At 39.3% G+C, this 13403-nt stretch overlaps 1 protein-coding gene across 1 annotated transcript in view; it reads left to right on the top strand.

Moving 5' to 3' along the window:
* The window catches only part of CDH22 (cadherin 22), a 224535-nt gene extending 221341 nt beyond the window's left edge, over positions 1-3194 (top strand). The window contains exon 12 of the mRNA XM_063459177.1: positions 2010-3194. Within this exon, the coding sequence (XP_063315247.1) occupies positions 2010-2521 (512 nt within the window). The 3' untranslated portion in view covers positions 2522-3194. The remainder of the gene's footprint in view (positions 1-2009) is intronic.
* The last annotated feature ends 10209 nt before the right edge of the window (positions 3195-13403 follow it).

The following is a 13403-nucleotide window of genomic DNA, read 5'->3' as shown; positions in this document are numbered from 1 at the left end:
GCCCAGTTGGCTGGCAAACTATTGTAAAAGAGTTTGCCCTTACCTGGAAATGGTGCCAGGGTACTACTGGCACCTGTAGTGGTTATGGTGCTTGGTGTAACCCAAAAAATTGCAAATTATAACAGCAACATAGACTGTAGAGATATAGACTTTGACATTAAATAAGAACGCCAATCAAACCTGTGATACGTCATGTGAGAGTAAACGTATTTCTAGGATGCTTATCTCAGACATTATTGAATTCCCTTACAGTCTTTTAATTTACCACCTCCGTTGGAAATCTATTCCCTGCATCAACCAATCTTTCTGTAAAGAGACCTGGTTATGCACATTGCCCCTGTTATTCTCTAACTTAAGATCATGACCCCTCATTCTGGTGCTGGTTTTTCTGCCAAAATGCTTTCAGCTTCAAGTTTATAAATCCCTTACTGGCTTGGATGATACAAGGGAAAGAGGCGATATGATGGAAACCTTGAAAATATAGTGTTTCCCAAATCAGTCCTCGAGACCCACCAACAGTTCAGGTTTTTTCAGCATCTCTATTGGAATAAGCAGGGAAATTCATAAATCATGGATTGTTGGTGGGCCACGAGGACTGGTTTAGGAACCCCTGCTCTAAGCTATACATATTTAGGTCAAGAAAACCCTCTCTGTACGTTTTATTTTTTTAAGCCATATATGTATCACTTACCATTTTAGTAGCCCTCTTTTGAATAGTCTTTAGCTTATTTTTTACCATTGTTGAAATATGGTTTCTGGAAATGTATACAATATTCCAAATGAAATCTCACCAGGCCAGAGGTGAGCAAACCTTACAATTTCCGCTATGAATAAATCTATGAGTACAATCATTCTGTTGGCCTTAAATGTTACTCTACTGCATTGTTTAGATTATTTAAAATCATCTGAAATAAGAATTCCCTAGACCCATTCTGCTCATCTTCTGTTACTGTCAATGCAGTGTCATTAAGTGCATAATTTACCTTTGGAATTTTGAATATTACATTTTAAAGTTTCCATTTTGCAATGTGGACTTTTAGATTTGTTTGTCCATCTCTTTCATTTCACTGTTTATTTTATCCAACCCCCTGGAACATCAGCTCAGCATGTTCCCACCATCATTTGGTCCACAGATGAAGTCAGCAATAGAGAGAAAAAGCAGATGTAAAAAAATAAATTATATTTACATATTATTTCTTAAATATATAAAAAAAAAAAAAGATTATAGATTTTTTTGATACCGCTCTTGACTGTTTTCCCCCTGTTGTGCACTTTGATTTAACATTGAGGGACTGTCCCCTAACCATCAATTGTCTTTTTTTCCTATCAACCATGTTTTTTTTTTTTGGCCCCATGAGAATGGAATTCAAAATCACGGCCCGAAATAAACATGTTCGTCCATGGTGCGTTTTGGTTGGTTCGTGATACATTTACATTTTGGAGTTTTGGAATTTGACCGATCACCCGATCAGCCCAAGTTCGGACGAACTGCAGTTCTGGATAAAACAAATTTGAAAATCTAGAAACAAAAAACAAAAAACATGACCGTTTAGTTGCTAACAAGCATGCAACCTGTATGACAATTTGATTTTCGAGTAGAACTCGAACAAAAATAAAATAGATCTCGGAAATACTGACCTTCAATCGTATGTATATGTTTTTGTCACTGTTAAAACCATGTCTTGTAAAAAGCATCACAAAGTTCTAATAGTAGAACAAATACTAATGGAACCAATGGAATGTATGCGCTTATTCCATTAAATCCCTTAATGAGTGGTCCTTTAATTAGCACTTACCAGTGACAGTTTTATAAAGTCCCCCGTGTCTGTATATAGTTTATATCATTAGCTTATCACACGGATAACAAAATTGTGAGTGCATTTGTAACGACTACCATAAGTAGTTTTTAAGAGGTATTTGTAGAGGGTGTATTTTTTAAAGAAGTAGAGTAACAATTAGTGTGGAGAATAGTGTTCTTATTCTTATGTCTTTTCTTGTGTTATCTACAGTGTTGATCCTGCTAATCCTGGCTCTCAAGCGTCACCACCAGGGCCACCTGATATCAGATGAGGATGAGGACATGAGGGACAATGTCATCAAATACAATGATGAAGGAGGTGGGGAGCAGGACACTGAAGCATATGATATGTCTGCATTGCGCAGCTTGTATAATTTCAGTGAGGGGAGTGAAGCTGGTGGAGACAGCACCCTTGCGTCCCAACGTCATCCACTACCCCAGTGGTTCCCTGGAGCTGAGCTGGACTTCTCACTCTTCAAGGATTACATCAGTCGGAAGGTGAGGCTAGCGGATCAGGACTCATCAGTGCCTCCATATGATTCCTTCCAGACTTATGCCTTTGAAGGCTCAGGCTCCAGTGCTGCCTCTTTAAGTTCCATTAGCAGCTGGTCTACAGGCTCAGAACAAGACTTCTCCCAGCTGGGCTCTTGGGGGCCCAGATTCCGCCAATTAGCTGCACTATACGCTGGACATAGAGGGCAAGAGGAAAGCCAGGGGTCCTAGCCCCATGTGTGCCCCTTTTATCAGGGTACCAAAATAAGACCTTATGCCCTAATTGCAAGGGCAGAACTGATCCATATTTATTACATATCAGTAATTGCAACAGCATATTACACAGCTTCCTATGTCCTTAAAATGTCATCAGTATATTACACAGCTTCCAATGACTCATTAGACATCCAAATCTTACTTACCCAATAACATCATTTCTCCCCATACACTGGTTGTTAAAATATATTGTATGTCAGTATACACAACACAACACAATCTTTACAACACAGCAGTCGTGTCAAATGCATCTCCCTCATTCTTGCACATCCCATACGCATTCTGCATCCAGACATAACTGCTCAGCTTCCATTCATTCCATCTGAGACTTTTACCCCATGCAGATCACAGCTGAGTCTAACAGGGTAATCCCGGTGGGATTTACACTCAGTCGACGTGGAGAATACAGACAAATCCAAAGTATTGTCTGTCAATGAATTTGTACATAGCACCACCTTTCATTATATCAATATATCTTGGATCTGTGGACTGTAACATCAAGTTTGTGCAGTGCAGTTATTAAGACTGTATCTCCCAAAGTGCACTGCATCAGCTCCCGAAAGCAGCATCGTAAATTTATCATGTTTCCTCTGAAGGCAAAATAAAAAAAAAAGAAATCTTCTACTAACTACTGATATGTGTCTCTATGTGAACAGAAATATGGGAGCAGAGGAGTTGATTGTCAGCCACAGTAAAAGTGGTACTAACTGTCTCCCCGTAGGCATGATAGCGTAGCTTAATAGTTATCTTGATGTAAGGAGAAATAATACGCAGATGTGATATATTTCTATGTACCTCGTTTTTGCACTATTGCAACATCTCATGAATGTTGAATTTCTACATCTACAAGGACGTTGAAGCAATACTTGATACAAACAATGTTGTAAGTTCTACACGTCAGCTTTATGCTTTGGTAATAGAGGAACAAATTTCACTGCCGGAAGCCACATGTCGCTGATATAATGCCTTTCAAATTGCTGAAAATGTCTGCTTAACCCCTGCTTTTAAACAGTACAGAAAATTTCAATGGGTCATACAAGTCCTTCAATCAGGGAGGGGGAGGAGTGAATAGACCATTTGAATGTCAGTATTACATTAGCAGTACAGATATTGATAAAGATTGCTTTAGCAGTTTTAAATTCCTTTATTTTAGAGATACATCATTGAACTGTATTTAATGTATGTGGGCATTATGTATTTTTTTTACATATTTGTCATGATGAAATATTATTATATTATTTGTGAGGTGATAGTTGTCCTGCAAGGAGCACTCTAATAAAATAATATCTGTGTGTGTATATATATATATATATATATATATATATATATATATATAGATTTTATTTATATTTTTTTTATTAATGTATTTATTTTTAATAGATCTGTCCCTTTATGAAAAAAAGTTTAAAAGACCACTCCACACCCATAAAGCACTGATGAAGTGCTTATGAGTGAGGAGTATCCTATAATAACGACAATTTAGAAAGGTGCCGATTTCTATGACAAATCAGCACTTTTATAAATAATCAATGAAACAATAACAATAACACATTTTTGACAGCCAGGGTGTAAACTAACGGAAGTGGCAGGTGTGCTGTACTTGAGAGTGCCTGCCTCACCGCTTGCATACCTCAGACTAGCGTCCAGACCTCAGATCAGTATGCACCCTAACTAGCTGGTGCATGCGCACACAAAAGCAGCTATGTGTGCACGCACAGAGGGAGCCCTTCAGAGGCTTCTCAATTAAAATCATCTGATTGGCTTTTTCCATGTGAAGAGACTGCAAGTCTTATCCACGTATGCATGTATTCACTGACTATATATCGGTATAATATATATATGAATAAAACTTCCCCATAGCAAAGCATTAATTTAATACTTTCCTACAATGCTTGTTTATAAGGAGCATTAGATTGGACAGTGGCGGAGGACGATATGACCACTCTGTGATGTTATGAAATGTGGAAATAGGTGCGTAAAACGTTTTGTTTTAAATGCACACAGGGTGTGGACCTGAAAACAAGGAGGGACAGATTTTATATTCCTAACGCCATAGTGTTCATTTAAGGCCCCCATTACATGCATATCTAATGCCTTTTCCCCGAGAAGTCAAGCGTTAATACTGTCATCAAAACAGTGGTGTTACCGTTATGTATAGGATAAGATAAACTTTGTACAGACTATCTTAAGCCAAGTATAACAAGCCTGAAGACATTAATATCTGTTTGTTGCCCTGCATGATGTATCTTTATAAGCTACTCTAATTAAAGGGCAAGGGCGATCACTATAACCAGAATGCTATTAACTTAGATTTTAGTCATTTTAAATTGCAGGCTCATCAGGATGCCAGCCTTCTCTTTTACAGAAGTTTACAATAGATTTTTCAAATTGTTCATCTCGTATAATGTCTTATGTTAATTGTTTTCCATTTTTGCTGGGCCTTCTTTTTTTTTATGTTTCTTATAATTTTTTTATTTTAATTTTTTTAATTATTATTATTGCTCTCTCCTAAATTGCCATTTTCACGGATCTCCTTTCCTCTCGCCGTTCATTCCTTCGTCCCTCCAATGTCTCCTCATCTCTGCTCCCTCCTCATCTAAATTCGCGCAAACTGAATTAATGTGCCAGCTAATCAGGATCTGGTCGGATTTCACTCTGTCCTCATTTAATTAAGCGGCTTCACCAGTTTCATTTTCCACCAATTAGTTTGCAGGGTGGATGCAAATTAAGATATTTGTTCTTTTTTTCAAGTCAAAAGAAAAATCCTTTGAGGCTCTTATTAGTTTTTCTGCTGAAAAGGAAAAAATCATTTAATCAGAGGAGGCCTCAGAGACCCGTAAAGCAGAGATGTGGGGGAGGTGAGCAAGAGAGAGGGAGAGAATCGGAGCAGAGAAAAGAAGTGTGAGATACAGCCAGCATAGGATGTGTGTATTCAATCAGATACATTGTATCTCCAAGACTTTGAAGGCAGATTTTGCAGGAGTGCAGAATTGTAAACATGGTGTTATTATATATGACGGTGGTTAAGCTATAAACAATGTTAGGTTAAATAACTTTTATAATCTTTATTGTATTTTAAATTATAATTCGGTATTACTGAAGGTTTGTTTTTGTTTTTTCTTAATCTTCTTTCCATTTAAGAAATATAATTGTGGATCTCAGCTTATTGCGCTGTAAAGACCAACAATAATTTAAATTGTCTGGAAAAGAAAAGGCTTTTAAGGTATGTACCCAACTTGACAATGCTGCGTCCTTGCAGACATTAAAGGGACACTATAGTCACCCAGACCACTTCAGCTTAATGAAGTGGTCTGGGTGCCAGGTCCCTCAGGTTTTAACCCTTCAGATGCAGACATAGCAGTTTCAGAGAAACTGCTATGTTTACATTTGGGGTTAATCCAGCCTCTAGTGGCTGTCTTCCGGACACCCACTAGAGGCTCATCTGCGACGCTGGATGCGAATTTCGCATTCATCAGGCAGAGCGTCCATAGGAAAGCATTAGGAAATACTTTCCTATGGACTCTTTGAATGCCACTAGGGAGCGCTTTGTTTTCCTGACACTATAGTGATCCTTTAACAAAATGCAATGCCAGGTCATGTGATTATTTTTGTTATTAAGTTTTCACACCTTCCAACTCCAGCATCCAGATAAGCTTGATGGCGATGGGAGGGTAGTAAAGCGGGTAGGTCAGTGATGTAATCAGACAAGGCTGCCTGACAATCATTTTAGCCTGCAAATTAGGGCTGTTTTCAGTGCTCCCTGCAGGGTCCTAGTGCTGGGAACCAGGGCCGGACTGGGGATACAAAGCAGCCCTGGAAAAAAAAATCTATGCCAGCCCCATAAGTCATTGCCCCATATATTGCTGTATGTAATATGTAAGGCAATGTCTTGCCACCCCAGATGGTTGAGTAATATATATATATATATATATATATATATATTTCTTTTTCTAATATATAATATTGTTCCTTTTAATTTAATAATACATTACGCATACTCACATGCAGTGTTTACATTGCTTCCTAGTGACACCTCTAGTGACAGTCACTCAGACAGTCACTAGAGGTGCTTCCTGTGTCAGTGCTGCACAGCGTGATTGCACAGTGTGCAGCACATTTGCAGCCAATCCTATAGCAGAGCATTGGATTGGCTCAGATCATCATGCTTGATGATCTCAGCCATAGAGGCAGGGCCAGTCGAGGGGAGACCAGCACGGCGTGGGGAGAAAAAAAAAAGGTGAGTAAAAACACTTTTTAAATACACACAGACACACAGATACACCATGACACAGACACACACAATGACACAGACACACACACACGATACAGACAGACACACACACACACACACACAATACAGACACACACACCATGACACAAACACACATACACACACACCATGACACAGACACACAATGACACAGACACACACACACCATGACACAGACACACACACCATGACACAGACACACACACCATGACACAGACACACACACACCATGACACAGACACACACACAATGACACAGACACACACATAATGACACACACACACGCAATGACACAGACACACACATAATGACACACACACATAATGACACAGACACACACATAATGACACACACACAATGACCACAGACACACACATAATGACACACACACACACACTGACACAGACACACACATAATGACACACACTGACACAGACACACACACAAATTGACACAGACACACACAATGACACAGACACACACACAATGACACAGACACACATAATGACACAGACACACACATAATGACACAGACACACACACAATGACACACACAATGACACAGACACACACACAATGACACATACACACACACCATGACACATATACACACACACACACCATGACACAGACACACACACACACATACACTCACACTGACACTGACAGAATTACATATTTTACCTGTTGGTGACCGGCTGGGTGGGCTAGTGGACGCAGGGGGAGGTCTTCTGCTGGCCGCTGGCTGGGGAAGTCTGCTGGCGGCCGCAGGGGGAGCAGGCTCTTCTGTCTCTGCTCTCGCGCGCTAGCAAGAGACCGGCGCCGGAATATGACGTCATATTCCGGGCCCGGTCTCATTAAGCTGCGCGCGAGGGCGGGGGAGCAGAGACAGAAGAGCCTGCTCCCCCTGCGGCCGCCAGCAGACTTCCCCAGCCAGCGGCCGCCGGCCAGCAGACCTCCCCAGCCAGCGGCCGCCGGCCAGCAGACCTCCCCCAGCCAGCGGCCGCCGGCCAGCAGACCCAGCTGTCTGCCCGGCCCCAGGTGCCGTCGGCCCACCGGGAAATTTCCCGGTATCCCGGTGGGCCAGTCCGGCCCTGCTGGGAACATAGCAAAAGTGTGTCTAATAATGTTCTCAGTTTCCTGGTGTCCCTAAAAGAATAACACCAAGGACCTAAATCGGGATGGCAGGACAGGGCCCAAAAAACAGAAATGTCCCAACGAAATCTGGACAGTTGGGAAGCATACGTTTTAGACATGTGTAAATCTTCGTTAGCACTCCAAAAACCATCATATGTTTGTCTTTTGTGCCTCAGAATGGTTGACTCATGGTAGTCTATAATCAGACAGTTTGAGAGAGTTTAGGCAGAACCAAATAACAGGTTGACACTTTGTAATAAATATATGGCTCTTTATTTAAGTTCCAAAGACTGGCTTGGATCCAATAATTGGACTCCTCTTAACTTAACCAGTTTCAAGAAGTATCACAGCCCAACAGACCAACATTCCAGATGGCCATTGGCACAAAGATCAATGGCACTCTCTCTAAACAATATCAGGTGAGGAGTGAGATGCTGTCTTTCTGTGGACAACAGTGACACCTACAGGGAGCTACTGCATGTGCTAGATTTTGTTTACCTAAGATTGACTGAACACAAAGTCAGGATTTGATAGGCTGGAACCATCTTTATGATGTGTGATATACTGTATATATGTGTTATACGAAGCAGTGTTTTAAGACAGGACAACAAAGTAACAGGGACACCACCATTCCTTCCATACACACACACAATCACTAGGATAGACAGATATATAGACATATATAATTAATCTTGTATGTTAGTAAGTCAAGTGTCACAGATTTACTTAGATATTTCAAGGAACATGCCAAGCACTATAACTACTACCTAAAATGCGTAGTTCAGGTTTTATGAGACAAAAACGGTTGCATATCTTCTGGAGGAATACAGTATTTAATCTTAGGTATGTTTCTCAGTTTGAAGAGAAGTTGATTGCTGATGATACTTTTGATCGGTTTTAAGAAAAAGCTCATAATGAAACAGCACATTCATCGACATTAAATTCTCTATATCTGTCAAGAAAGTTCTTATGTCATTGCAAGTCTGACCCATGCATGACTGGTTTCAATGCAGTGTCTCTCTAGTCAGCTATTTATCTCAGTCATAGAGTAGGCTTCGTGGTGTTCGCTGTTTAAAAAATGTGGAAAGAGGCCACATGTAAGTATACAGCATCAAGGCGTTGGACAAAATTCCTCCACCTTCCTTTGACAGCATTCCATTGAGATGTGGAGAAGGCAGGTTTGGGATGAGGTTCTTATGATTTAGAGCAGGTGTAGGCAACCTCCGACACTCCAGATGAGGACCACATCTCCACTGGTGCTTTGTCAGCATTATGGCTGTAAGAGCATTATGGGAGATGTAATTACCTACCTTTGATCTATAGCAGTGGTTCTCAAACCAGTCCTTATGGCCCACCAACAGTCCAGGATTTATATACACGTGATTGTACAGACCACCCAAGTGCAGAAATATAAAATGAAAAAGGATTTACACCTTTTTTTCGGTATAATATAAAGGATTCCTCCCGATCCTTATACAAAATAAGAAAACAAAATATACCTAACAGTATACAATGGAGAAAGCACTCATAGGGTAATAATGGGTAAAAACTCCCTAGATCTAAAGATTGCACTCACAGTGTTGCTGGAGATTCAGGCTCATCAGAAATAACTGTTGCTTCCACCAGATCCGGTATGTAATTCAACAATTCAGTAATTCATGTGGAGAGAAAGAGTGAATGAACCATAGTGCATAATGTATAAAAAGAAGAAAATACACTTTAATGGTCACACTTACAGAATACAGAGCAAACAAATGCCCATCAATGAATACACGCGGTCCTCAGTCCAGGATACAGCTCTGCAAATACAAGGAGGAGTAACAGGGACCAGGAACAAAAAATATATAAAACATAAACAAATAAACAAATAAAATAACAAGCTCAACTCAACTCAACGCGTTTCGTCTAGATCCACTAGACTTCCTCAGGAGTATTGGTAAAGTGCTTATATGTGCGTTGATAAAGTGCTATAGTCTGTACATGTCGACAAACTCCTTTTAAAACTCCCACCACCTCCAGCCAGCCAATCGTTTCCGTGGTCTGCATCTGTTGGTAATCCTCCTGATGGCCATATAGCATGTACGGAGATCCGGATATTTTCCTTGTTGGCACGCAATTGCGTTTCACTCACCCGGAAGTTCGGTGTCTTTCTCCGGCATAGTCCATGACATCATCACATCTGGAATGCACAAATGCGTTCCAGCGTTCCCCGATATCCCGGAGGAGGTGCTCATAAGGAAATATACATACAAACAAAAAAAATGGCAATCAGATAACATCCCAATATCTATTCAAAATCACTTTGTCATATTTGCAATCTATTATACATATTAATCCATGCACTTAATATATTATAAATAATAAAGAATAATAAAGGAAACATGAAAAATGTATATATAATAGGTCTCCTCTTTTTTCACATAATATCCAGGATTTATTTATTTCCCTGTTTTATTCCAATGGAGATACTAACAAAACCTGGACTATTGGTGGGTCTTGAGGACTGGTTTGAGAACCACTGATCTATAGGAAGGAGCAAAAGATCTTCTCATTCTGTTTTATATGACCAACTATAACTTGACAGAGGAAACGGCTCTCCCTAGTGGAGAAGGAACAGTGCCAACTATTTTGGTCTGTATAATTTAATAATACATAGGATGCCATGGAAAATAGGGCATTACTACAACGTCAATGCCAAATCAATGGTAGTGTGATGGTGAGTTTCACACCCCGACTCACTCACACTATGGCTGTTTAAGGAACAGCCCATGGCTAGCAGGCACAGCATGCTGTGAAGGATATTGATACTTTAGAGAGAGTTCAGAGAAAGGCTACTAAACTGGTTCATGGATTGCAGGATAAAACTTACCAGGAAAGGTTAAAGGATCTTAACATGTATAACTTGGAGGAAAGACGAGACAGGGGGGATATGATAGAAACATTTAAATACATAAAGGGAATCAACACCGTAAAGGAGGAGACTATATTTAAAAGAAGAAAAACTACCACAACAAGAGGACATAGTCTTAAATTAGAGGGACACAGGTTTAAAAATAATATCCGGAAGTTGTACTTGACTGAGAGGGTAGTGGATGCATGGAATAGCCTTCCAGCTGAAGTGGTAGAGGTTAACACAGTAAAGGAGTTTAAGCATGCGTGGGATACGCATAAGGCTATCCTAACAATAAGATAAGGCCAGGGACTAATGAAAGTATTTAGAAAATTGGGCAGACTAGATGGGCCGAATGGTTCTTATCTGCCGTCACATTCTATGTTTCTATGGTTCTCTGTGTCTTTGCTTCTTGCTATTATCCAGGGCTCAAAATTGAAACCTAACCATTTTTCAGTATTTTTCCTATAATAGTAAGATAACTAGATATATCCCAAAACAGAGCTTTGCGTTTGGGTTTTTGTTTTTTTGTAAGATAACAATCCAAGATATTGTGGGAAATAAGGTTTATTTCATAAATATGTGTTTGCCAACAGAGGAAACAAAATAGGATCAGCTACATTCCATAATTAAAACAATGTTCTACGTATATATAGAATTATGTCTATTTAATTATCATGTTGAAAACAGTTTCTCAACTTTAACTGAGCACGTGTCTCATCTTGGACCCCACAAAAGATCTACTTAAAAAAATTAGACTTGTACGGGAGGTAAACTGAGCATAATTCTTTTTCCATGTGGTCAGTTTAATCAATATTGTCGTTAACATGTTTATTTAAAATATTAAAAAACAAAAGCTTATAAAACTGGGAAACAATTCATCAGTGGCAATTAGGGCTTGGTTTCTGGTCATTTTTACTTTGCTATAACAGGAGTTACTGACTTTTTACACATTTTGACACAACTTTTACAGATGTTTCTGTCTGTGTGCCCTGATCTTTATCAGTAATCCATTGCCTGCTACGGTTCACCTTATTATGTCCTGTGGGATATAATGCGCTCTGAAGTGAGGAATGTCTAGTTCCAGAACACTTGATAATAATACTGGATAACATGAGATCTGAGTGTAAATCCAATTGCACTGTTGGTTATGAGCTCTGAATGAAACAATAGGTCTGTTAATTAGATGTTGTAATAGCTTTAAATTTTTATTTTATATCATTTGCAGAGTTTGTAATTCATTTAAGTTATGACTCATAGAGTCTCCTTTTTTCGGGGCTGGGACGTAAGATGTGGCTTCCTCGTCCTTGGGGTCATGAATGCATGTCATGAAGGCATACAAGCGATCTCTCCAACCCCAACCACATCTATCTGTGGTCCAGGATCCAATGGTTGGGTCTCTCTGTTGTACACCATGCTTTGGGTCAAGGATAGGCAACCATAGCTCTACAGATGTTGTGGACAACCATCTCCCCTAATGCTATGCCTATAGCTGTGAGAGCATTATGGGAGAAGTAGTCTACTACATCTCGAGTGCCAAAGGTTGCCTACCCCAAAAAAAAAGGAACACCTCATGCAAAAATGGTCTGAACTAGTAACTGGACAAACTGAAAATTATAATTATACCAAACTGGCTACAACCATACTATCAAGATACCAAGATGGCTTTTGCCAGGCAGAGGAAGTAGAACATACCAAATAAGAATGTGAATTGGGTATAATAAAAGATCGGGAGTTCATTACTTTTAGGCATTGCATGGTTCAGACTTCTAGCTGCATTCGCAATGAATAATACCACTGAGAGAAAGATCTTTTAAGCAATTTAAACAATATACCGGTACATTCCACAAAGGTTCTAAAAAAAAAAGTACAGACTGTTCATATCACACACAAAGCCAATAGTGTAACGATTCAAAGAAAGAGCAGTACAAAACAGTTCATAAATTACCCTTTTTCTTTTCTAATATCTTGTCAATGTGTCCTAAACTATTCTCTGCTATCAAAATAATGTTTTTTTCCGCTGCCTCTCTATTCATATATTCATATATATATATATATATATATATATATATTGCATATCCTACATTTCTCAATTTCTATATAATATTAAAACATTGATTCTTGTGTAGTTCAGATCCATTTTTTGTATTATTTCCCATTCATTCACGTACATTTACTCTCAAGAGGAATGACTCACCTCATCTGATATCTTTTGCTTTACTGTGATGTTATTTTTTTTTTGTCCCTTCTCATTTTAAATCTCCAGGGGGTGTCAGTTTAGCTCCCTCGTTAATTTTATTGATTTTTTTTTTTTTGCAAATGTGTCCAAGGAAGACAGCCACTAGAGGTGCATTTAACCCTGCAACGTAAACATTGCTGTTTATACAAAACAGCAGGGTTAAATTTGCAGGACCACGGCACCCAGACTGTCGCATTGAGAGATTTTTGAATTAGTCTCAAATTAAAGTGTACATGTCATGACCTGCAGGGTTATTCACCAGACTGAATTTTTAGAAAATGTAATATGAATGGTAAATTTA

Source organism: Pelobates fuscus, chromosome 6 (genome assembly GCF_036172605.1).
Source record: "Pelobates fuscus isolate aPelFus1 chromosome 6, aPelFus1.pri, whole genome shotgun sequence".
Taxonomy (NCBI): domain Eukaryota; kingdom Metazoa; phylum Chordata; class Amphibia; order Anura; family Pelobatidae; genus Pelobates; species Pelobates fuscus.
The sequence above is the reverse complement of the archived record's forward strand: the minus strand, read 5'-3'. Positions and strand labels throughout refer to the sequence as shown.